The 22,703-nt window shown below is 39.2% G+C and overlaps 1 protein-coding gene across 3 annotated transcripts in view; it reads right to left on the bottom strand.

The window, feature by feature from the left end:
- Positions 1–21,020, bottom strand: part of NKAIN3 (sodium/potassium transporting ATPase interacting 3) — a 321,325-nt gene extending 300,305 nt beyond the window's left edge. For 2 of the 3 annotated variants that reach the window (XM_015855766.2, XM_032442741.1), the window contains exon 1: positions 20,735–21,020. In XM_015855766.2, coding sequence (XP_015711252.2) covers positions 20,735–20,788 — 54 coding nt within the window. In that variant the 5' untranslated portion in view covers positions 20,789–21,020. The remainder of the gene's footprint in view (positions 1–20,734) is intronic. The other variant, XM_032442740.1, reaches the window with a different exon arrangement.
- Positions 21,021–22,703: the final 1,683 nt, after the last annotated feature.

Below are 22,703 nucleotides of genomic sequence, written 5' to 3'. Positions count from 1 at the left end.
AAGACCTACTTAACACACTGAAAAACATTACCAGATCTTAATTCAGTGTTCATATTTTCCAGTTTCTACCAATTACACTGAATCTACTCCTTTTTCTGATTTGCTCTGGTTTCACTACCTTGAACATGATTATCCAAGGTCAATACCTAAGACTTGCTTCTCCTGTTCTACTTCAGGAGCAACTTGCTACTTCAAGTTCAAGAAGGCACTAAACAAGAACTATCCAAATTGCCTGTGTAGTCATGGATAAACCTGTTCTCTGACAACAAACAAACAAAAAAATAAATCCTGGAATTATCTGTAGATTTGCATCTATCATAAGTGTTCCCTGAAGTGCAGCCCCGAGAACTATTTCGAAAAACATTATTTGCATGTCCCTAAGTAAACCAGAAAAAAAAGTGTATAAGCTAATGGGTTTGGAGAATGTCAAAGTACAAGCGATTTACAAAAAAAGCCAGGTCAGTAAGGCAAATTCATAGCTTTTATATCCATTTTGTCTTCACGCTTGACCAAACCACCAAGCCATAGTTCATTCAAATTTTCTCTCACCAGAACGGGTACATCATGCATTTATACTCCCCAGGCTTCCATAGATTCTGCAAATGAAAATTCAGGCAAAGATACCATCACACCATGGTAAGGGTAACCCAATTCATGTGGCATTTTCAGAATAGTTTCGGCTTCATAAATGCACTCCACTCCTTTCCATGCTCTTCAAAAAGGACATACAAACCTTTGATGTAAAAAACAAAACAAAACAAAACAAAACCCAAACCTGCTGATCCACCTATCAAGGTGATGGGGGAAAATGCTAGAGATTTTCTTGGTGTGGATTTTAAAGTTAGAAGGAAGAAGCCATTGTGTCTTACAAAACCATGACACATTGCCATCACATATCTCAAACAAACACCTTACCAATAAATACTGATATTTATTTGCATTACTGGAGACTAGATTGGGCCCTGGGCAACTTGGTATAGCTGTGAATGTCCCTGTTTATTGCAGGAGAGTGGGACTTGAAGACTTTTAAAGGCCTCTTCCAACTCTAAGGATTCTATGACTCTATGATTTCACTTGTGCAGAAATAAAAACCAGTCCTGGCTTCTGAGAGAACAAAACTTCAGATCATTTGCATGTCTGTCAGCATGAACACCTTGTGGAAGAAACTGATGCCTGAAAACATTTTAACAAGTTTCTGCCACATTAATAACATACTATCTGAACATCTATTTGGCAAAAGTTGGCATAAATTTTCTATCTACTGAAAGGCAGTAGACAAAACAGCCACATCAAAGGCTTATAGAAGGAAGAAAATATATCTATTTTTGCACTTAGCTGTCGTAATTTATTTTACAAAATATACATAACCTAGTAAATCACATTCCAATCAAAGAAACTATATCCAGTCCTGACTGAAATACACCCCACTGCTAGTTCTGTAACTGAAAAATCTAACCTTCCACATTATATTTAATAGAAGACAGGAAGAATAAGAGCCACATATAGTAGAGAATAATCTATGAAATCTCTTAAAAATAAATGTTTGCAAGTCTTAAAGGAAATATTATGAAATAAGAGGCATATAAAAAATTGTTTATGAGCTCAAACACACAAAAATTGTCTTTTTACATATACTTATAAATTAATCCCTTTGCACACACAAAAATAGAAGACTATGCAAGAATATATCACACAACACAGAATTCCAACAATTACTTTCTTTTTATTTCCATCTATAAATTTGAAAATGCAGTTGCCAGCTTTTCTGGTGCCCACTGTAATTTTCCTCCAGACGATAGTCTCCACACAATTTATGATAAGACTGATACATTCAGTATGAAGTGGCTTCACTATTTATCCCTTATGTTGCATCCACAATTTGCTTATCAATCCTTTTCAGAGTTCTATACTAAAAAAAAGCCCTAATAAAATTGGTAAAACTTAATTATTTATAGCTTAAATCTTGGTCTTAGATATACAGACGCATCCATTTAATTTCAGCTGCACGTATCTATTGAATTTTGTTCATTGGTCTACATGAAATGTCAAATATGAGTTTGTTTTTCAGTACAGAAATCTTTTCTCTGTATGTTTATGTCAAATATGGAACCTACCAAACTAATAGAAGCCTATCCAGTGACAGCTAAAATTTATATTCAAACTTCCCATTCATACTAAGAAAGCCATTGTTCAGAGGCTTATACTGATGTGTGCACTGACTGTTAGACAGTTGTTGGGGAGAGCAGTAGTAATGCAATCTAAATGTTTTATGTTAATTATCTGATAGAAAATTTACACCAAAAGATGTTTTATTCAAAAATATGGATTCAACTGTAAATAAAACTATTCTGTAAAAATCCATGAACTATTCAGATCCTGTCAGAAACAAAACAATGCCCAGGCCTGAAAATTCTTAGTCCTGTTGCTTTCCTAAATTAACTAAATCATTCCTCCAGGACCAGTTCCTTTAGAAACAGGCAGTACCATGGGTCAACTGCACAGTGAGTTAAGCTGAAGAAAGCAAAGAGAAAAATGTTTGTTTACAGAGAACACCCACTTCTCACAGTGAAACTTGCTCAACTTTGAGACATTCACCTAAAATATTTCTATTTTTCTGTGCGTGTTGATATTTTTTACGGCAATGCCTGCAGTTTCTTTTTAATAATGCAATTTTGCATAAATTGCATTTTTCATACCACAAGAGAAGTTGAGTTTTCAGTTAGAAACATTCTGCATATAAATTCAGATGTTGAATTTCACAGTTCTTTTTAATGCTTCTTGGTAATTTTTGTGTAGCTTTGCCTTCCCTCTTTTACATGCTCTTCACCTGTACTGTACCTGTCATGACACATTAAGGCAACAGCTTCAAATCAGACGATAACAGAGGGAAATGTGTCACTTTACTCAAAGCAGAAGTCAGCTAGGCATCCTCAGAGGAGACTGAAAGTACTTCAAGACCTATCAACTCTTAGCAAGGCATCCTGACAGAATGTCTAAGTAGAAAGATAATGTTTTCTGCCACAACTTCCTTACTGAAGGCATTTTTATTTTGGCTGAAAGGTTGTTTGTTTTTTTTGGTTGAGAAAAATAATACCATCATATATAGCAGAGGAATAAGTAAAATTTCCTGAATAGCAAAGACATCAAGAGTTGTATAGTTTGCATTAAAAAGGAGACAGAAGGCAGCATGTTGTATTGCCTGTTAGACATAGGTGTAGCATTTTCTTAAACTAGTGTATTAATGGAGATTTCTATAAAATTTGATCCTTAGACTTCATTTTGCTCACACAGAACATGCTATTAAGCCATATATCTTATATATGTATATATTTCATAGGCTGAACCTTACGTGTTTATATATTTCATAAGATGTAATCTACAGAAGGTTTAAAATATCATGAATTTGATTATGGATGCGTATTGATGTTCCAGCTTCATGGGGCCAGATGCTGTGCAAACTAAGAGATTCTCCTTGTATATAAGTAGTAAATTTTCAGTGATCTGAAACCAGGGTCTTTGAACTCCACTGACTGAACAGAATGATCTAAATCTCTGGGATAATAACAATTAAAAATAAATAAATAAATAAATAAAACAACCATGCATTCATTTGTTCCTTTGATCATTTATCTTTGTGAATGTTTTTTCACCAGCCAGGAAAGCAATAGGATCCCCTAAGAACCTCTGATGATCAAGAAACCAAAGCTTTAAGTATATTTGACCTGGTGTTTGTGACATTCCTTGAAACAGCATCACTGTTTTGTCAGGTCCACAGGGAGTGGATGCTGGGTGACACGCTGACCCTAGAGTCATTAACAAGATACCCATCTTTTGAAAATTTATTTGTAAAGAACCAAGCACAACCTGAAAATGAAGTAATGTTGATAATTAAAAATAAGCCATTACTTGAAAACTCAAGATAACTTTAAGCCTTCAAATTACTACGAACAGTAGGAGGCAACAACAAGAGGCTGAGCTCAGAATGCAGAAAAAAAATAATCCTAGAGTCACCTGAAAATCGTAATGGTTATATGCAATGTGGTTCTCAAACTGGATATCTGTGGGAGTCAAATTTTCAGAAAGTAGGATTGGAAGTTAGGGAAAAAAACAACATATCTGAAAATGTTAAGTCTGGTAGTACCAAGATTTTCTGCTAGGAACTATTACAGATTCATCTTGTCACATTTCCCCCCTACCTATATTATAATAGCATTTTAACAGTAATGTTCCTGGATAAATCCCATCTGAAAGGAACATCTCTTCTGAAAATTACTTTAGAATATACTTCCTTGAGGATTTACTTCACAGACTTTTGTAAAGCCACCAAAACATTCACTATCAGTTGTAAGGGTTCCAAAATACATATTTAGAAATGAGGACAAAGAAAAAAAATGTATTACACTCAAGAGTATTTAAGACAAAATTGCCACTCAAGTCTTTCCCCCCCCTCAAATATGTGGGCTTTTCCACTATCAATTTCCTCATTAACCACTTCATTGTTCTTCTAAAGCCTCTTCCAGGTGCCTTATATATCAAATTACTGGTGAGCTACTAAGGGAGAGCTGTTAAATAACATCTTTACTATAAATCCTATTTGTAAGCATAAACCTGCCTTCACCAGTCTTAAAAAGAAAAGAGAATAAAATGGGAAAAGAAACAAGCTTTTCCTCTGTGAAAATCAGGCAGAAATATTTAAAGAAGCACAGAGGTTTAATCAAAAGGATACTTTAAGAAAAAGAAAGAAAAAAAAACAAAAAAAAAAAACAAAAAAAAACAAAAAACGTGTACAATTATGTGATATTTATCAAATCATATTATTCACATGATATTATACTTGAATAAGACTGGAATATTTTGGTTTTACTGTGCAAACCACTTTTTTTTTTTTTGTCATATATGTGCATAGATAACAACAAAAATATTGGTTTCTAAAAAAAAAAGAGAAATACAGAAAGAAAGAGAGGAAGTCTGTCTACACTGCTACACTCACTGGAAAGGTCTTATCCAGAGGACTGACTTCAGATTGGGAACCACATCCCTACAATAATTTGGGCCAGTTGGTAAAAAACAAAACACACATCAACAAGAACAACCAGGGCTGACAGCAGCTGACTACCATGTTGCTCACTTTTTCATGTACAATCTACTTTACATCATAAAGTTGTACAGTAACTGCTCTGTATTTTTATTAGCTCAGGGCAAGAAAACTTCAGCTCCCCAGGTAGCTGCCCTAGGATAGCAAAGTCCTTGATATGGACAAAGCTGCAGCAGTAGACAAGAGATGTCTTAGATTAACGTAACATTTGAAGAGGTGGTATAACATCCTGCAGAAAAAATAAAATAAAATCCTTTTGGCATGTGTCACGCCTGTTTATCATGGCTGCTGCGGGACGTCTTGGTTCCAGACCTGAAATGCAGGTTCAGGTCACATCTCTTTCTCTCTGCTGAAAAGTTAACACTGCGCCTATAATGTGCCCCTCCCAGCACCTATGAAAGGTCTTGAGACAAGAATTCCAGATACAGAGGAGTTTCTGCCTAGCAAAGTAAGAGAGCTAAATGCAAAATAATTAAGTATCTGGAGGGGGGAAAAAAAAAAAGAAAAAAGAAAAGCATTGCTGAAAAAAGCATTTGAGGCTGAACCAAACAAAAACTGAAATAAATGAGATCTGTTCAACTGACTTTCAAGAGGTTTTGGTTCACACCTTTAGCTTTCTGTACTTTTGTTTGTTTAATAGGAAAAAAAAAAAAAGAGAGAGAGAAATTTTGAAATACAAAGATATGGCAATTTCCCCCATCCATGCACTTCAGTTTCCTATGATGAGCCCATATATATAAATATTTTTTTTAACAACAGAATCTTGACTCCATGAGTGTAAATGTGGTACTGTGGAAACAAATCTAGGAGGACTATAACAAATATTGAGAGAAGGGCCAAAATGTGGGCATCCGTAAGTACAGACATGTACGCTTGACAAAACTGGAGTTGCAGACTGTCTGTGATGTTGATCAATCCATACCTCAGTCTTGTGGCATATAAATCTTTGTGTATAAATACTCACCCATTGAAGAATACTGGATAACTGTTACTCTTGTAATTCTTACTTGCATCAGGCCTCTTGATGTATGTAAACACCATGCACCTGAAATGGGCTTTGTCTTGCAAGACGTACAGTGCTCATCTGAACAACAACAGATTCACTTGTCCATAAGTAGAAACATTAACAGTAGCTACTCCTCATATACACACACAAAGGAAAATAATGGTGAAGATATCTGTGTTTTTATTTCTCTAAAAACTAGAGAAAATATTTGAAAGCATAAAATTGGGAAGGGCGCTTAGCATCAAGCACTCAGCTGTCATCTCTTAAAATTGATATTCAGCAAGTATGACCATTGCTCCATTGAAATTAATGGACTTACAAAAGCTAGAGAGCCACAGTCAATGAGTTTTGAACAATTTAATAATAGAAAAAGCAGGTGATCATGAGTTGAGATGTATTATCACTATTATCACCATTTATCTTGCTGCTTAAAAACAGATAAGCATGGTACAACCAAACTTTCCCAAAGAAAAGATCCATCTTTGTTCTACAAAAAAGTATGAATACTTCAACCTCAAGTCTAATTTTTCTGAGAGTTTGAAAGCACCAGATAAGAAAAACATAGACAAATGGTCATCTTGTGTTTCAGCCATGAGCCTGCGAGTCATGTTTTGTTTTTTTTCCTGGCTTTGACTCAGCTTCCATATGGCCTCCAGCAAGGTCTTCTACACAGTGCAATGGCAGTAATAGGCAACAAATCAGACATTACAACAGAACCTGCCCCTTTGTTTCAACCAAGTTATTAAGGACTAAATCAAGTTTCTTTGCTTGCAGGAACTATACAATAGATTTAAATAAATACATTTGGTATAACCATTCAGTTTCAATATACTTCAAGTTTCTTTAATTATTTGTTGTTTATTTTTTCTGTATGCTAATCAGTAACTTTCTGCTCTCTGATTTGGATGGTTTACTCAGCCTGATTCAGGATCTAGCAGACTGAAGTCACTGGATTACGTTTGCTTAAGGTTGTTCAGTGACAAGAACAACCCAGCACATCTCACTCTGATTTTTTTAGTAAGAATTAGCATAAAATACTTCAATGTTAATAGGTAAAGACTCATGTAATAACAACTGTTTAGATAACAGAGAGAACCCATATCTAACAACGTTAATTTTACTGAGACACATCTCTCTACAACAGTGGGTCTGGTTGCTCTGACTGTAATCCAATCAGTCCAGGCACAGTCCATCTTCAAACAGAAGCTCTGTGGATGCATTAGCACAGCCCTGTGCCTGAGCTATGTTACTCTCAGCAGGGTTATTGACCACGACACCACACCAAGCTAACTCCATGGTTCCCAGATGTAAACTGCCTTGCCTCTGGCCATTTTAAAGCAGAATGAACATGCAACTGTCTCCACCAATTTGTGTAAGCAAGCACAATGTTGCCTCCAACTTTTTTCTAAGTTCTTCAAATTCTGTATATGTGCAAAAGAGTATCTAGTGATGGGAACCAGAGAAAGTCTCATTTTTCCACACAGAGCCAGGGTTTCTAATGCAAAACTATAAATGCATGTTAATAAGCATTCAGATAGGACACCAAGAGGAATTTTATAAAGACTGTGTATGAGGCTTGAAGACGTGATTAAATTATAAAATGACCTCAAAAACTGAGGTATTTGCTTGCCTATCCAGATATCAGCATATATTAGCTTCTGAAATCTGAAAAGCCTTTGTTCCTGACTAATAAGATGAGAATGGAAGAGACCTTGAAAGCATCTTAAAGTAATGGAAGACTTAATAAGAAAGTGGATAAGATACTTCTAGTCTAGCAAAAAGTGCCATCATGTTAATAATAGATGACCAGCACAGCTCCGCATGATGTAGGGATCCATGAAATGTTACAGAGCTTAAATCTCATGCTAGTGAAATGCTGGCTGGTAACACTGACAGAGTCAGTACATGCGAAAGAAATCTTCCCTTGAGGATGTTCAGTGGGTATATACTTAACCACAATGCTGTTTAGATTACAAAAGTCTACGAATTTTTGCAGGCTTCCTAATGGCTTAATGACTTCATCTAATGGCACTCTCTAATAGTGCCTGTAGTCATAGAGCCCAGCCAATGGCACAGCTGCCTTGGTTACAACTCAGTCCCCCACAGTAGCAATGCTGGACTGCAAGGCAGTCAGCATCCATAGTTCCTGCCACTCTCAGCAGGAGATAATGTTGTTCACTCCTGCAAAGGAGATGCTCCTTACTTGGCACAATCAATCTGGGAGGTTTCTGATATTTTATGTTCTTCAAAGACAAAGTAATTATCCCTTAAACACCAATGTAATATATTGCTTTGTTTTTGGAAAAAGGGAATTGATCTTGTATGGGCTGTTCTGAAAATCACCCTTTTACCTGCAGAGTTGCTATCCATCATCAGATGTGCTTTTATCATTCAGAGAAAATGGGACGTGCAGAAGTCAAGGTTTACCACACAAGTGATAAACATTTCTTCTTCCCATTGCAATTAATATGCTATAATATCTTAGACAATTCCAGTTACAAAAATTAAAGCAAGCAGATTAGTTGACAAAGGTGATAGACTGAGAAAACCGTGAATTCCTAGTTCTTGTGCAAACTAAACAGTGCTTGAATCTAGCAGCAAAAAGAAAATAAAACTTTTCCCTTCCTCACAATTGTCCTTTCTCCGCATGCAGATGGTCAGTTTCAGCATTTTGGGGTCATCTCCTTATTCCTTTGATCTCCAGATACTTTAAGAGCCTGACTCTTGCCTTCCTAAACAGCCTGTGTCCAGGACAGAATCTCCAGCTAAATGCGTAGTCAGTACGGGTGTAGATATCTGCATGTCTCATTCTGCAGGAGAGAATTCAAGGACTCAAATCTGTCAACACTTAGAAATAATCTTTCCAAAAGAGAAGCTGTAGATATTTTTGTCCTTGCAGTGAATTTTAGCACTTCTAAACTACTTTGCAAACAGCATGCAATTAAAAAGAAATGGATTCTCCAAAGTATGTGCCTACCCAAATATACCAAATTTTTCTATTAAAATGTTAATACATTTATAGCCACTTGTGGCCAATACAAAAAGCAAATTATGGTAACTATATGCAGAAATACAAGCAAACACCAAGTGGAAAAACTGCATGAACTAGGATGTGAGAGACTTTCTGTAGGGCCTAAAGCAAACATTTGCCTGCTTCCTTTTCCTAGCTCACTACCTGTTTTGGTCTGTGTGTTCTTTAGGCAAAATNGCATATGCTAATCCAGAGGCAATAGACACACATCCTAATCTTGAGGCAATCTCAGTTTCATTGTGCTTCCCATGATTTTTAAGAGTACTAACTCATTACTGGACTTGGAGCATTAATTATTTCCATTTCTCAACAGCTGAACGAACAGGGTGAAACCTTAGCAGAATCAAAGAACTCTGGCACATCTGGCATGTGCACAAACTGTCCTAGAAACCCAAATCTCACAGAAAACTGAGATTCATGTGGAACAGAATCTCTGTTACTCGGTGAGACCTTGGATTAACCTAAACAGTCTTTCGGCCATGAGGTTCTGCAGAAGCAGGCTGACCACCAAAACTTGGAACTTTTCACAGATGAAAAAACACAACGAAACTATTACAGATCATTCTTTTGCACACTCTCTCTAAGGAACACAACCTTGCTAACTATGACTAGAAGAGGCTACAGGTAGCATTACTTTCCAGCCATCATGCAAAATGCTTTTTAAAGAAGAAAAAAAAAAAAAAAGAAAAAAAGAAAAAAAAAAATGCTAGGGCAATTTAAATCAACATTAGTACTTTGTGGTTAATTTTGGTACAAGTTGGTCAGCTCTGTCTTTCATCAAACCAGTATGATTAAATTACACATTAGACCATTGAAAGCTATTCAAGGCATCTATAATACTTCAATTCACTTAAACACTTTTGTGATATTTGAATGAAGTTTGTATTTAGGCTACAACCAATCATATGTCTAATCTGCCATCATAAATACAGACTAGGAAGGACTTCTTGCATTCCAGTGCTCTCACCACAAGTTCTCAGACTGCATCACTGCAGTATATTACAATACTAGCTCAGTTATTCTGTGAAACCCCTTATCCACTGCTCATATTACCACCTTCTCTAAACTAACCACCCCTTTTTCTAATGCTGTGCAATCAACACAAGGCGAAGAACCACAACTACCACAACAATGTGGTATACATTATATGAAATCCTATTCATGTTGTATGGGTGTGATTCACTCTATAAAAACCCTGTGCTTGGTTTTTCTACAAGTGAGGGGAAATGGATCATAGTACCATATAATTTCTGTACATATTTAATTTTTCTAGTGGTGGAAGAGAGAGAAATAGATGTTTGGATCCTCTAAACAGGAGATTTATTCTTGTTTATGACAGTATGTTACTCAACAGTATTAATTTATTATTTTAACTGAGCAATTCCATCTGTTGTTTGCAATTGCTAACACCTTTGACACTTTCATTTCTCTAGAATGACTGTATTTTTAGCTCAGGGTATTGTTATGGGACAACATAAGTACAGACGTGAATAATATTTTCAGGATGAGCAGAACCTTAATTCAGATGTTTACTGGGTCAATTTGACCCACTAGTCACTGGCTGGGTTGAGCAGCACCTGAATCCTACTTTAACAAAGCTGGTGAAGATTAAAGCTTGGAACTTGCTCTGAAGTTGCTGGGAAAAAAGCTGAGAGCCAATGGCCTCACTCAGTAAAAAAGAGGAGCAGACTGAGGCAGAATGGAAATAGTATTATACTTTTATCATTTCACAGCTGGAGCATTTTACGGTGATGAGGACAGAAACAATTTATCAGAAGATGAAGCTGAGAACAAATCAGCAACTTTCAGCAACATAAGAATCAACTGAAAACACCCAGAATTGCTTCCAAACGTGGAAATTTTTAAATGCATTCTGAACATGCACATTAATAGATACACTGAAACAGGTACCTTAAAATGTACAGCTGACTGATTATAGATTGATTAAATAATCTTCAGCACCTGTAGGGATCACGAGTAGACCGTCCTTCAGTTCACTAAGCAGAATATCTTTATCTACATTAGAGGACAGAGAGGCTTTTGAGGTTTTTATGATGTAAATTATTCAGACAATCTGTGGGAGCAGCAAGATTTCTGTTCCAGTTAGAATCTAAACACGCTCACCTTGATGCACGTTAGATAAGATATAAGTTATTTTCTTAAGATCTTGTTTTTGGTGAAACCTTAGAAAAGAATTCCTCCCACACACAGGGTTAACTACAGTCTGTGCATAGATGAGGGCTCTAACATCTCACCTGGTTTTTAATGAACTTTTCTACAGTGCTTACCCTGCGACGAGAATCTCCCTCGCCATAAAAACATATTAGGAACTTTCTGTTCGTGGTTCACCTCCAAGTTATTCTTCCTCCTTTCCTTTATCTGTAGCTTCTTTGGTGTGCGTCAGAACTCTTCTAAGGAAAGTTCTATCTGGCTCATTCTCAAACATATGTTCTTCATATATGTTTATACTCACCTTCAGCTAAAAAATTTGGTACTAATAAAACAAAAAATCCTGTGCATGTTCAAAAAGACAGTCACACTCAAAATAAGTAATTGTTTTCCAATCACTTTCTCATCACCATTTTCCATTTTACTACCTAGTGTCAACTTCAATAAGGGATAATTTTCTGGATGAGACCATATATTTTATTAAGTAGAAAACTTTTCTTTTTACTCTCATTTTACTGCATTGCTGGCACTTGATAGTTGGAAGGGGTTTGCTGCTGCTTTTGCTTGAACTTATCATTATGAAGAGCCAATATGTACAAGAATGACTTTCAGGGAATTTAATGAGAGCTGGAGGGCATACAGCAACTTGTAAGAACAAGTCCCAGATCACCACAGCATTAAAAAAATCCATCTGAGCTGGGATTACATGCAAGTTATGACAGTATTTGAAAAAATGCAAGATGATAAGGAAGTACAGTAAAAAATAAAAGGAGTAAAATAAAATCTACTATATTTTTATTACCAGGATCTTAAGCATTCTGTATGTTCCTAAGATCAGAGAATAGTGATTAAATCCAGCTTACAGACCCACTAAGGGCACAGATCCTGGATGAGATCACCGAAGTTTCACTGGTCACACATTCAGAAAAACAATAATAATAAAATAAACTTACTGGCACTTCTCTGTCAGGGAACAGCAAGTCTCACTGAGTATAACAGTGTACTGTCAAAAACCTACTGGCACACCCTTTAGGAAGACTCACATTAACTGTTCTTGCTGAGAACTGACTACAACAGATATGGAGAAGGCTGAGGTACTCAGTGAGTTCTTTGCCTCAGTCTTCACTGTCAGCCAGGATTCTCACATCCCGGTGAACTAGGAGAGCAAACTCCCCCCACACTGTAAGGTCAGAGCAAGTCCAAGACTTCCTCAGGAGACTGGATGTGTATAGGTCTATGAGGTCAGAAAGAGTGCGTCTGAGGGTTGTAAGGAAGCTGGCTGATTTGGTTTATGGGCCACTCTCCATCATATTTGAAAAGCTGTGTCTGTAGGTGAAGTCCCCACTGATTGCAAAAGGGAAACATCATTCCCGTTAACAAGAAAGGCAGGAAGGAAGAGCCAGGGAACTACAGGCCAGCCAGCCTCATCTATGTGCCTTGGAAGAACATGGAACAGATCATCCTAGGAGACATGCTAAGGCACATGAGGGATGAGCAGGTGATCTGAGACAGACAGCGTGGCTTCACCAAGGGAATGTTATGCTTGATCAATCTGATGGCCTTCTATGATGGAGTGACCAGCATCAGTGGACAAAGGCAAAACAAGCTGATATAATCTACTTGAACTTCTGCAAGGCTTCTGATGTGGTTTCCCATCACACTCTTATCTCTAAATTGAAGGGTAGACTATTCAGTGGATAAGGAACTGGTTGGAAGGTCATAGCCAGAGAGCTGTGGTCAATGACTCTTTGTCCTGCAGTTGATACAGCAGAAGGAAGGGATGCCATCCAGAGGGACCTTGATAAACTTGAAAGGTGGGCCCATGTGAACTTAATGAGGTTCAACAAAGCAAAGTGCAAAGTTTTGCACTTGGGTCAGAGTAATCCCAGATATGTATACACACTGGGAGAAGAACTCCTTGAGAGCAGTGCTGCTGAGTGTACACTTATAGCCCAGAAGGCCAACAGTATCCTGGGCTGCATCAGAAAGAGGGGTGGCCAGCAGAGAAAGGGAAAGGATTGTCCCTCTCTACTCTGCCCTTGTCAAGCCCAGTCTGGAGTACCGCATCCAGATCAGGTGCCCCCAAACTAGGAAGCTGTAGAGATCTAGGAAAAGGGCTCAGAGGAAGGCCATGAAGATGATCAGAGGGCTGATACACCTCTCCTGTGAAGACAGATTGAAGGAGTTGGGCTCGTTCATTATGGAGAAGACTGCAATGAGATCTAATTGTTGCTTTTCAATATTTAAATAAAGATTATAAACAGGAGGGAAATGATTTTTTTACATGAGTAGATAATTATAGGATAAGGGGAAATGGTTTTAAACTAAAGGAGGGAAGGTCTAGATCAGGGGGAATCTTTTCACTGAGAGGATTGTAAGGTGCTGGAACAGATTGCCCAGAGATCTGTGAATGCTCCATTACTGAAGGCATTGAAGGCCAGGTTGGATGGGGCTCTGAGCAGCCTGCTCTAGTACCAGATCTGGAGGTTGGAAACCCTACATGTGGCAGAGTGGTTGGAACTTGATGATCCTTGAGGTCCCTTCCAACCCAAGCCATTCTATCGTTATATGATAGATGAAGAGAAAAATGACTCATTTTGGATTAATTCAAGTGGCTTCAAGATTCAAAGTGAGAAATTTTCCACTTGCTATTGCCTGAATTTTATTTTTAAGGCAAAACATACTAAATAAAAAGAAATATTCTCTTCCTTACCCATGAAACAGGTGAAATTCATATAAAATCAATGCATTTTTTAAACCATTATTTTTCATTTTGATTTAATGTGACATCAAGTTTATAAATGCCTCCCTGTGCTTGCATTCCAAACTAAGATACCACTTCCAGTACTAGCAAAGGCATTGCAAACCTCATTATTCTGTCTTGCTAGCACCACTCAAATTATGACCTGAAGAAAATATAGGCAAAAAAAATCACTTTGGTCTTCAAAATCCATGGCCATGGCCACCTCCTTGATCTTCCTAATAAACCCTCAATAAATGAAAATTAGGACTCACGTGAGAGTGATATTGACATCTTACTGAGACAGTCAACATTTCATATAAGCTATAATGACTTTTGCCCTTATTTGACTTGCAGTGGATTTCAAAACATGACCTAGAGGTGAAAAACTCTGTATCATATTATCAGTCTCTTGAACTACACAGTCAGTCATTACTGCTTCTTTGTATTACTCATCTACAACCAAAAATATGTAGTTCATTTCCCCTTACAGATGACAATAACAGGCCTTCTGCCCCAAAATGTCAGCAGTTTTGCTTAGCAATTAATTACAGGATTGAATGGATAAAATATATTTTGCTTCAATACAAATAAGCTCAAAAGATCTGACACACTATGCTGTATCACAGAAATATTCTTTCAGAAATTATAAATAACAAAGTCATCATAGGTACTTGTCATTTAATTTAACACTGAATTTGGGTATTCAGAAATTCAATTGAATACTAGAATAGTTATTGCTTTTTCAAGCCTATTTCCATAGTATTATACCCACAACGAATTAAGAAGCCAATTATCTTAAAACAGCCTGAATTACTGTGTATTTTAAATATCTTCCTTACAGAGGCTTGAATGTCCCTATTTGTTATGCTTCGGCAAAACTTTAGAGTCATGAGATAATCTAAAGTTACGCGGTAAAGCTCTTACTCATGGCAGGGCCCAACACATCAGATACACTTCAATGTTAGAACAAATTTTTTCAGAGCTATATTCATAGGGGTTTTAAAATTAGTCAGTGGTGGAGACTCAACAGCTTTCCTGTAAAACATGCTCCAGTGAGTGCTCTCACTATGACTTATTTTCCCCCAATATTTAATCAGAATTTACTCTTGGATATGTTCTCTCTCCTTCCACTATGCAAATCTAATAAGCAACTACCTTAACAGCATCTGTACTGAACACGTGAACTGATGCTGGTCCTACTCAAGTGAAGCATAGAATCTCCACTAGCTTTTCCTGTGCAATACCAGGGCCAGTCATCTGCAACTTTTTGGATTCTTTGCTCACCTAATCAATTAAATTATTTTATCTGTATGTAAGAATAATTTGGATATCACAGAGAAGCTAAGAACCTTTTTCTGAAAAATAGAAGAACTGTGGTTTGACTACTTATTACTAACTTACCAGATTGGTCCCCAAACTGAGAGGATCCGCTTTACACATCCAAATGCATGTAAAGAACATACATATTGAAAAACATGATTTAAAATTGTCTAGTCAAACAAGTTTCTGTTTCAGATTAAGACCTCAAAAAACACAGCAAGATTTTAACAACATCCAAACAATTGCTGTTGCAGTCCATCTCAGAGAAGCACAAAACTATTCTGTGTTGAAGATCTGCAAGAACTACTCAAACTCAGTTTGGATCCAACAGTGCAACCCTTCTGAATTTTAATGATTTTCAAAAACTCAACCTTTGCTTCCCAGTCTCAAAAATCTTATAGTGGCAGAATGTAACAGATGAAATCCATCCTCCAATACTCTTAAAATAAATATTTCCAAAACCTACTGTTCTTATAGACAGGAAGGAGAGCTATGTAATATACAACTTTCAGTGAATTAATTTGCATTATTATCTTTAAAACCTTAAAACGTACATTTCAAAACTGTTGAAGATATTTTTTATATTTCTACTTGACAGTAGACAGTCAATCACAGAGCAGCAAGGAACCGTAGCAAAGTAGCCCACTGTGGTGAATAAAGCCAAAACCAAAGAAACTGTGGCATGGCTTCTATAGCAGACTCACCAGTTCAGAACTTTCAGATAGCTCTGCAAGTCCAGACTTCCTGAAATCCTGAGTTCCCAACTTTGGATGACTGAAGTGAAAGAAGTATAGCACACAGCTTTACAAGAAGGGAATTTCACTGCTAAGGCTGAATTGCTGATGTGTGGAGAGGTTAAACGTGCAGCGCTGATGCACTAAAAATTTGTTTTAATAACAAGCATCTTTCAACAATCATATAAAATTGGAAAACAAAGTGAAAAACATTTACTGCTAGTTGTTATTCTTTTATTCCTGTTGATGGGGATCCTGAAAAAAAGATACAACCTAACACGTACTTTGGATTTCAGCTTACTAAGGCGTAACTCAAGCAGTTGCCTGGACACAGCCTATTACTTCTAATGTTAACATTAAGGGCATTCACACACCTGCAAAACAAGCGTATCAGTCTCTTAGGCACAGCCACTAGCAACAGTTGCATGATTTGGGAATGTTGTTTGAGTTATTTGAGCAAAATACCATACCCCCATCAGTTTTCTCAGCAGGAAACCACCCCACAACCGGCAAACTGTTCAGGGCCGTGCTTGCTCCCTCACACTGCCTCTGCCTTTATCAGTGGACAGATGCTTCATCTCCAGATCAATGGGCCAGTGATTCTTTTACCAACATAAAACGATGCTACAATTTATCGGTTCAGAGATTTTACCTTCTCAATTTATCAAATCTCTTGAATCTGTGAGCTGTTAGTTAACTAAGTAACTGCTGTCAGCTCTAATAAGCAAACACAGACAGCCTAACTGTAAGATAGCGAAAAGGCATATTAATAGAAGTTAGTTTGCAGCTTAATACATCATTTTCAAATGAGACAAAAATCTGTACAAGGCATCTTTCACTTCCTCACATAACTAAAATCCCACTATTTATAGTAAAAAGTAGTTAAACGTCACATTTAGTCTAATTCAGACTAATTTACAGTCTCAGCTCCAAGGGTAAGGATTTGTCTGCATCTCTATAATTAATGTTAATTGCAATCACCACCATAAATACTCAGAAAAAGCAGTCTGTTAAAGCAACCAACTGCAGTCGCCAGTGACTTGGTCAAAACACTGATATAGAGAAGCTCTATTTCCATGAGAATCATTTCCCCATGGGGTCTGTTGACACAAACTATTTGGAAAGTAACAGGTTAAATAGGGGATAGACAGCTCTGTGCCAACAGCTAGGCAGAACATAGACTGCTAAATCAGCATCTATACAATGAACTCAGTGCAGCAAAGAAAAAGGCATGAAATGAGATTTTCAAAGCAGCAAAGGGGATGGAGCACCTTCTGTTTATCTTCCATTCACTATTGTGAAAATCTCATTCACGATCTCTGCTACTTATAGTTCTTTGTGTATGCTTATCTTTATGCTCCTAGGTAGCAAAAACTTCCAAACTTCCACTTACTGTAAATGTTAAAACAAAATTATCCTCCAACAGCAGTTACTCAGAAACACATTTTCAAAGCAGCGTGAAGGTTTCTACTGTGTGACACATATTAACATCAATTGGATTCACACAGCTAAATGTGTCTGCAATTCTTTGCAAATTTACCCCCATCCAGAATTTAATTTTTTTATTTGCTTTATTTTTTATGCATTTTCCTGTTGTAGTTTTCTCTGGCATAGCGGTTACGCTAGCGCAGACACCATCCCTGGCAGCTGCTTTGATTTTCTACTACAGAGGAGGCCAATGTCTGTGACTTCTGGTGGCACTAGTGAGAATTATGGCTGCAATCCAAAGGACTCGTATATCCATATGATATATTTTCCAGACGTATGCATAGCTCCTAATCATCTTTTTATGCATAAATCTGTCATTAAGATACGCACACACTTCTGAGTTATTAGCCTGACAACTTTGGAAATGGTATATTACAATGCTTCACTTTGAACAGTGACAGAGATCACGGGGTTTAAAAGCAAGGAGCACAACACTGTTCTTAGGCAAATTACCCCCAGCTTCCAGAAGCAGAAAAATCCTACAGAGGTATATGGAAATTGCTCAGGACAGCACGTTTTTAGCAGCTCTTTCAGCACTAGTGCCACCCAGCTGACCACCTATGTGATTATCTCCAGAATCCCGCGTCACACACAGTGATGGTGATGCACACATACGGTATGAGACTACACGCAGAATGATCATGGGATTACTGGATTCAATACTGAGATGTACTTTGTTATGAAATAGAAAAGTTGTCAATCAGCAACAGACGTTTTCATGAACCAAAACACGACTGAAAACTATTTTCATTTTATGTCAAAATTGCTGACAGACCAACAGCATTGAAAAAGTACAAGAAAATCTTCTTGAAGTTTATACAGGTTATTGTTAAGGGTCTGGATATCTTATAGATCACCACACAGCAACTGTTGTTCTCCCCACCTTGTATTTCCTCATCCCAGCAGCATGCAAACATACACACCAAACAAAAGTCAGAGAGGAAGCCAGTTTCAGTGAATGAAGATGCTATAAAGATCATAACACACTGCATATTGTTTTCAAACAAGAACCAAACCTTGGGAATGAATGTATTTACAGGAATTTGGCTTTTTACTTTATATGATTTTATATCAAAAAAGAACTTACACAGTGTATTACAGCACACCTATATAGTATGGCTGACTGTTTACCACAGAAGGTGTCAACAACAGTATTTTATAAGGTCCAGTTTTCTCAGGTGTTATCTGAAGGTTATCCTAAGGTTCAGGCAGAACTGCTCGCAGACCCTTATCCAACACTAGCAGAATATGACTAAGGTCAAACAATTTAACTTGCATTCCCACCTCTCTTCCTAAAGGGTAGATAGTGACAGGACAAGTGGGAATGATTTTAAACTGAGACAGGGGAGGTTTAAGTTGGATATTAGGAGGAAGTTTTTCACTCAGGGGGGTGAAGCAGTGGAACAGGTTGCCCAAGGAGGTTGTGGATGCCCCATCCCTGGAGGCATTCAAGGCCAGGCTGGATGTGGCTCTGGGCAGCCTGGTGTAGTGGCTGACAACCCTGCACATAGATGGGGCTTGAAACAAGATGATCATTGTGGTCCTTTTCAACCCAGGCCATTCTATGATTCTAAAGTTTTTTCCCAAGTTGTTTAATCGCCTGTACTCCCAAAACCTTAGGAATAAGCAGTAAAAGTGCTTTGGCTTCTGTAACATTTCATCTAAATGCTGTCCACAGCCAGCATCATGCCCCATATTTGGATGCAAGATAACACAAGCATGACTTAAAGACACCAACGTCTGGGGATGTGGTTGTGCTGTGCACACTTTATACTTGTGACCTCTGAGATGTTAGAAAAGCTCTAAAACCACCCGTGGTGACAACTTCCCCAGGCATCCATTGAACACTGCCACCACAGAGGGCACAGTAAGCACCTGAGCTCTAAGTTCATATCTGCCAGATTACACCTTGCATCCAAAGCATAGCTCTTATCCTTAGATGAAAATGAAATAAAGTGAAAGCATTTTACCACACAGACATTTATCAGCGCCTGAAAGATACAGATATGACAGCAGAACGTTATAAAGCAGGTAAGTACAGTAGAAAGAGCTGCACATTAAAGTCATTTTTGGAAGTTGTTACATGATCTGATAGGTCTCTTATAAAACACAAATCCTTTCCTGAAAGATTTTATATGCATTTCTCTGCAGATTATGGTGGCTATTCACACTTTACTTCAATTTTTATAGCCTCCAAGTAATTCTCCAGAATAGTAAATACAGTTATTATAACCTTCATAACCGGTAGAGGGATATATCTGAAGAAAAAGGGTTTCTCTCTCCTCCCACACGCGCTGAAGTAAATCAGGAGTGATTCTCCTGCAGTCAATAGGAGCATCCGTAAAACTGATGCAGAACAAGAAAAAAAACAAAGCCCGAATGGCAGAAGCACGGCTCTCCTCACAGCACAAGCACAATGGCACGCCTGCCCTGCCTTTGGGTACCACCCAAGTGCCTACACCGCTCAGCTCCATCCCGTACCGAGCACTGAGCACAATGGAGGTACAGCAGTCGGCACAGGCACAAAGCCCCGACACTAAGGAGGGTTGTCAAGAGAAATACTCGTCTGTGCTGGATTTAAGCAGAGGGCACGGCAAAGTGCTGCCAGAGATAGCTGGGGAAATCCAGAATGGAATTAAAAGGGGGGGGGGGAAGCGGTCAACCCCACCGCTCTCCTAGCGCGGCACAGCGCTCCTCTTAGGAGGGATTGTGTAGCAAAACGATGACTCCGAGTCACAAGAAAAATGTTTTTAAATCCTCTCGGGACTGAGGACGAACCGCCGAAGGCAGAGCGTTATGTTATCGCCCCGTTAACGAGCCGGGGGAAGGGTGAGCGCTAATCGGGGCCGCTTCGCTCCTGTGACAACTCTGTTCTCCGAAACAAATACGCCAACTTCAGTAAACAAAGGGAGACGCGTCCTCCCCATCTCAATTACCCGCTCTGGAACGCTGAAGCAGAGAAAAGGAACACGAGGAAAGTGCAGGAGAGGTCGTGCCGGGGGCTCTCGGGGAGGCGAAGAAGGAGAACAGCGGAGGATGGTCACGATGCTCCCCCGGCCCCGCGCTCCCTGCCCGTACCGCAACCGCTCCGGCCCCGTATCGCAGAACTTGCGCTCCCCCCCCCGCCCCCAGCCGTGCCCACACTCACCAGCTGCAGCGAGCAGAGGAAGATGAGCGTGCAGCGCCCCGTGCAGCAGCCCATGGTGGCGGAGCGCCGCGGCTGCTCCTCGGCTTCCCTCCGCGCTGCCGGGCGATGCGGGGGCTCACCGCATCCGGACGGAGCGGACGCGTCCCACTCCCCTCCTCTTCGCCGTCCTCCCGCCTCTGCTTCCCCACCTCCTTTGTCGGAGGGGCAGCGGCCCCGCGGAGCGCAAACCGACGGCGGGGACTCAGCCCGGATCTGGGGAAGGGGCCGGGGGTGGGCGTGTGCGGAGCGGGGCGGGCCAGGCGGGGCGTGCTGCGGGGATGGGGAGCGGCGGAGGGCGGGCGAGGAATATGAGGGGAGTGGGCTATGAAAGGAGTGGGCTGCTCCCCCTTCGGGGCGTCCCGCGGACACGAGTGGGGACGGAACCCGTGATGGGTGGCCGAGGAGCGCGGCTGCGGGCCGCTTGTTGCGGGGTACCCGGAGAAAGTTCATGGGACTTGGGCGGCTGAGGCGGGCGGGGAGCAACCGGGGAGGAGTCTGCCCCACAACCAGCCGCCCCACAACCAGCCGCCCGTCCGTCCGACAGCCGAAGGAGCTTAGGGCCATTGTTCGGGGTGGGGGAGTCACTCTGAGCCCTTCCTCATCCCGGTGCAGGTGCTGAGGCGCACAGCCGATCTGAGAGAGGCTCAGGGCTCCTGGGGGCCAAAGGAAAGTAGGTAAAAATATGCACGTTTTCCTTTGAAAATATATATTTATATATATATATATATATTTTAAACAGATGGACAATGTGTCAGTACCTCACTTTATTATTATTTATTTATTTTCCCTCTCCAACAAAGTACGCGTAAATCAGGTGACTTCTCACAAGCATTCAGGCACTTAGAGAAAGTGTTTCCCTGCAGCCTGGTGTTCGCTGCTGTTCTGAGACACCAGCCTCTGCCAAGCAACGCAAAGCTTGCCCAGAGGAAAAGAGAATCTTCTGTGAGGCGTTTTAGTGAGGTGTCTGACTAATGCCTCCATGAAATATGCAGTGTTGTATCCCGGGAAGAAGTAAAACCTTTAATTTATGCATTAAATGGTAGTGACAGTCAAATAATTACAAAATTACCCCCAAAGTTCTATTGTGTCATGTTATGGAAAGCTGCTTTTTATGGGTTTTAAGTCAGAAAGTGTTGATATGGTTCTAAATACCACACAAAAGGAACAAAAGAGAAACAAACAAGTAAGAGTGTGTCAGTGGAATGAGATCCATAGCTCTTTTCCCTCTCTCTATCTCCATGTGTAGTACTCTTCTGGGAAGTAGGTAAGCCTTTATCTTTCCTTCTCTCAAGAAAGCAGACTCCTTCTAGTACCAGAGTAGTGCCTGAATAGAAAACCATGCCTTTGTTAAGGAAGAGCTGTCTGAAAGCCTGGATAGGATGCACAGGCCACTTTTGACCTGTCCTGCACACCACTAAATAAAGAGCATGGACAAAGTGTTCAAGAAACAATAAACATTTGAACTGTCTTCCAGAATGCAAAAGGCAGAATATTCCTTTAAAAAAAAAAAAAAAAAAAAAGAGTATTTTTGTATCGATACTTTAACTGACCCATCTTCACAATTTCTGAAATTGAATTCCAGAGCTGTTGATTTTTGGAGCATGAAAAAGAAGTCAAATCTAAAGGGGGGGGGGGTAAGGAAGGAAAAATAAACAAAAAACAAAACCTTCTTCAGACCACCTGCATCCTTGCCTACCCCTATGGGATGCAGAGCTCTGCTAATCTCTTAATGTTGCGCTGTTTGCCTTTCCTTCATCCTGAAGTATTTTGCAATCTGCCACCCAGTTATACAAAACTGATCCTGAGATTTTTAAAAAAAAAAAAAAAAAGCAATTTTCTGAAGCAGATTTTCTTGAGTATGAGGTTTCACAAACAAAAAACCTGTTATCTGGTCAGGGAAGCATTTAAAAAGTTAATTAACAAGAGAATG

The sequence above is a fragment of the Coturnix japonica genome, chromosome 2 (assembly GCF_001577835.2).
Source record: "Coturnix japonica isolate 7356 chromosome 2, Coturnix japonica 2.1, whole genome shotgun sequence".
Classification (NCBI taxonomy): domain Eukaryota; kingdom Metazoa; phylum Chordata; class Aves; order Galliformes; family Phasianidae; genus Coturnix; species Coturnix japonica.
The sequence above is the reverse complement of the archived record's forward strand: the minus strand, read 5'-3'. Positions and strand labels throughout refer to the sequence as shown.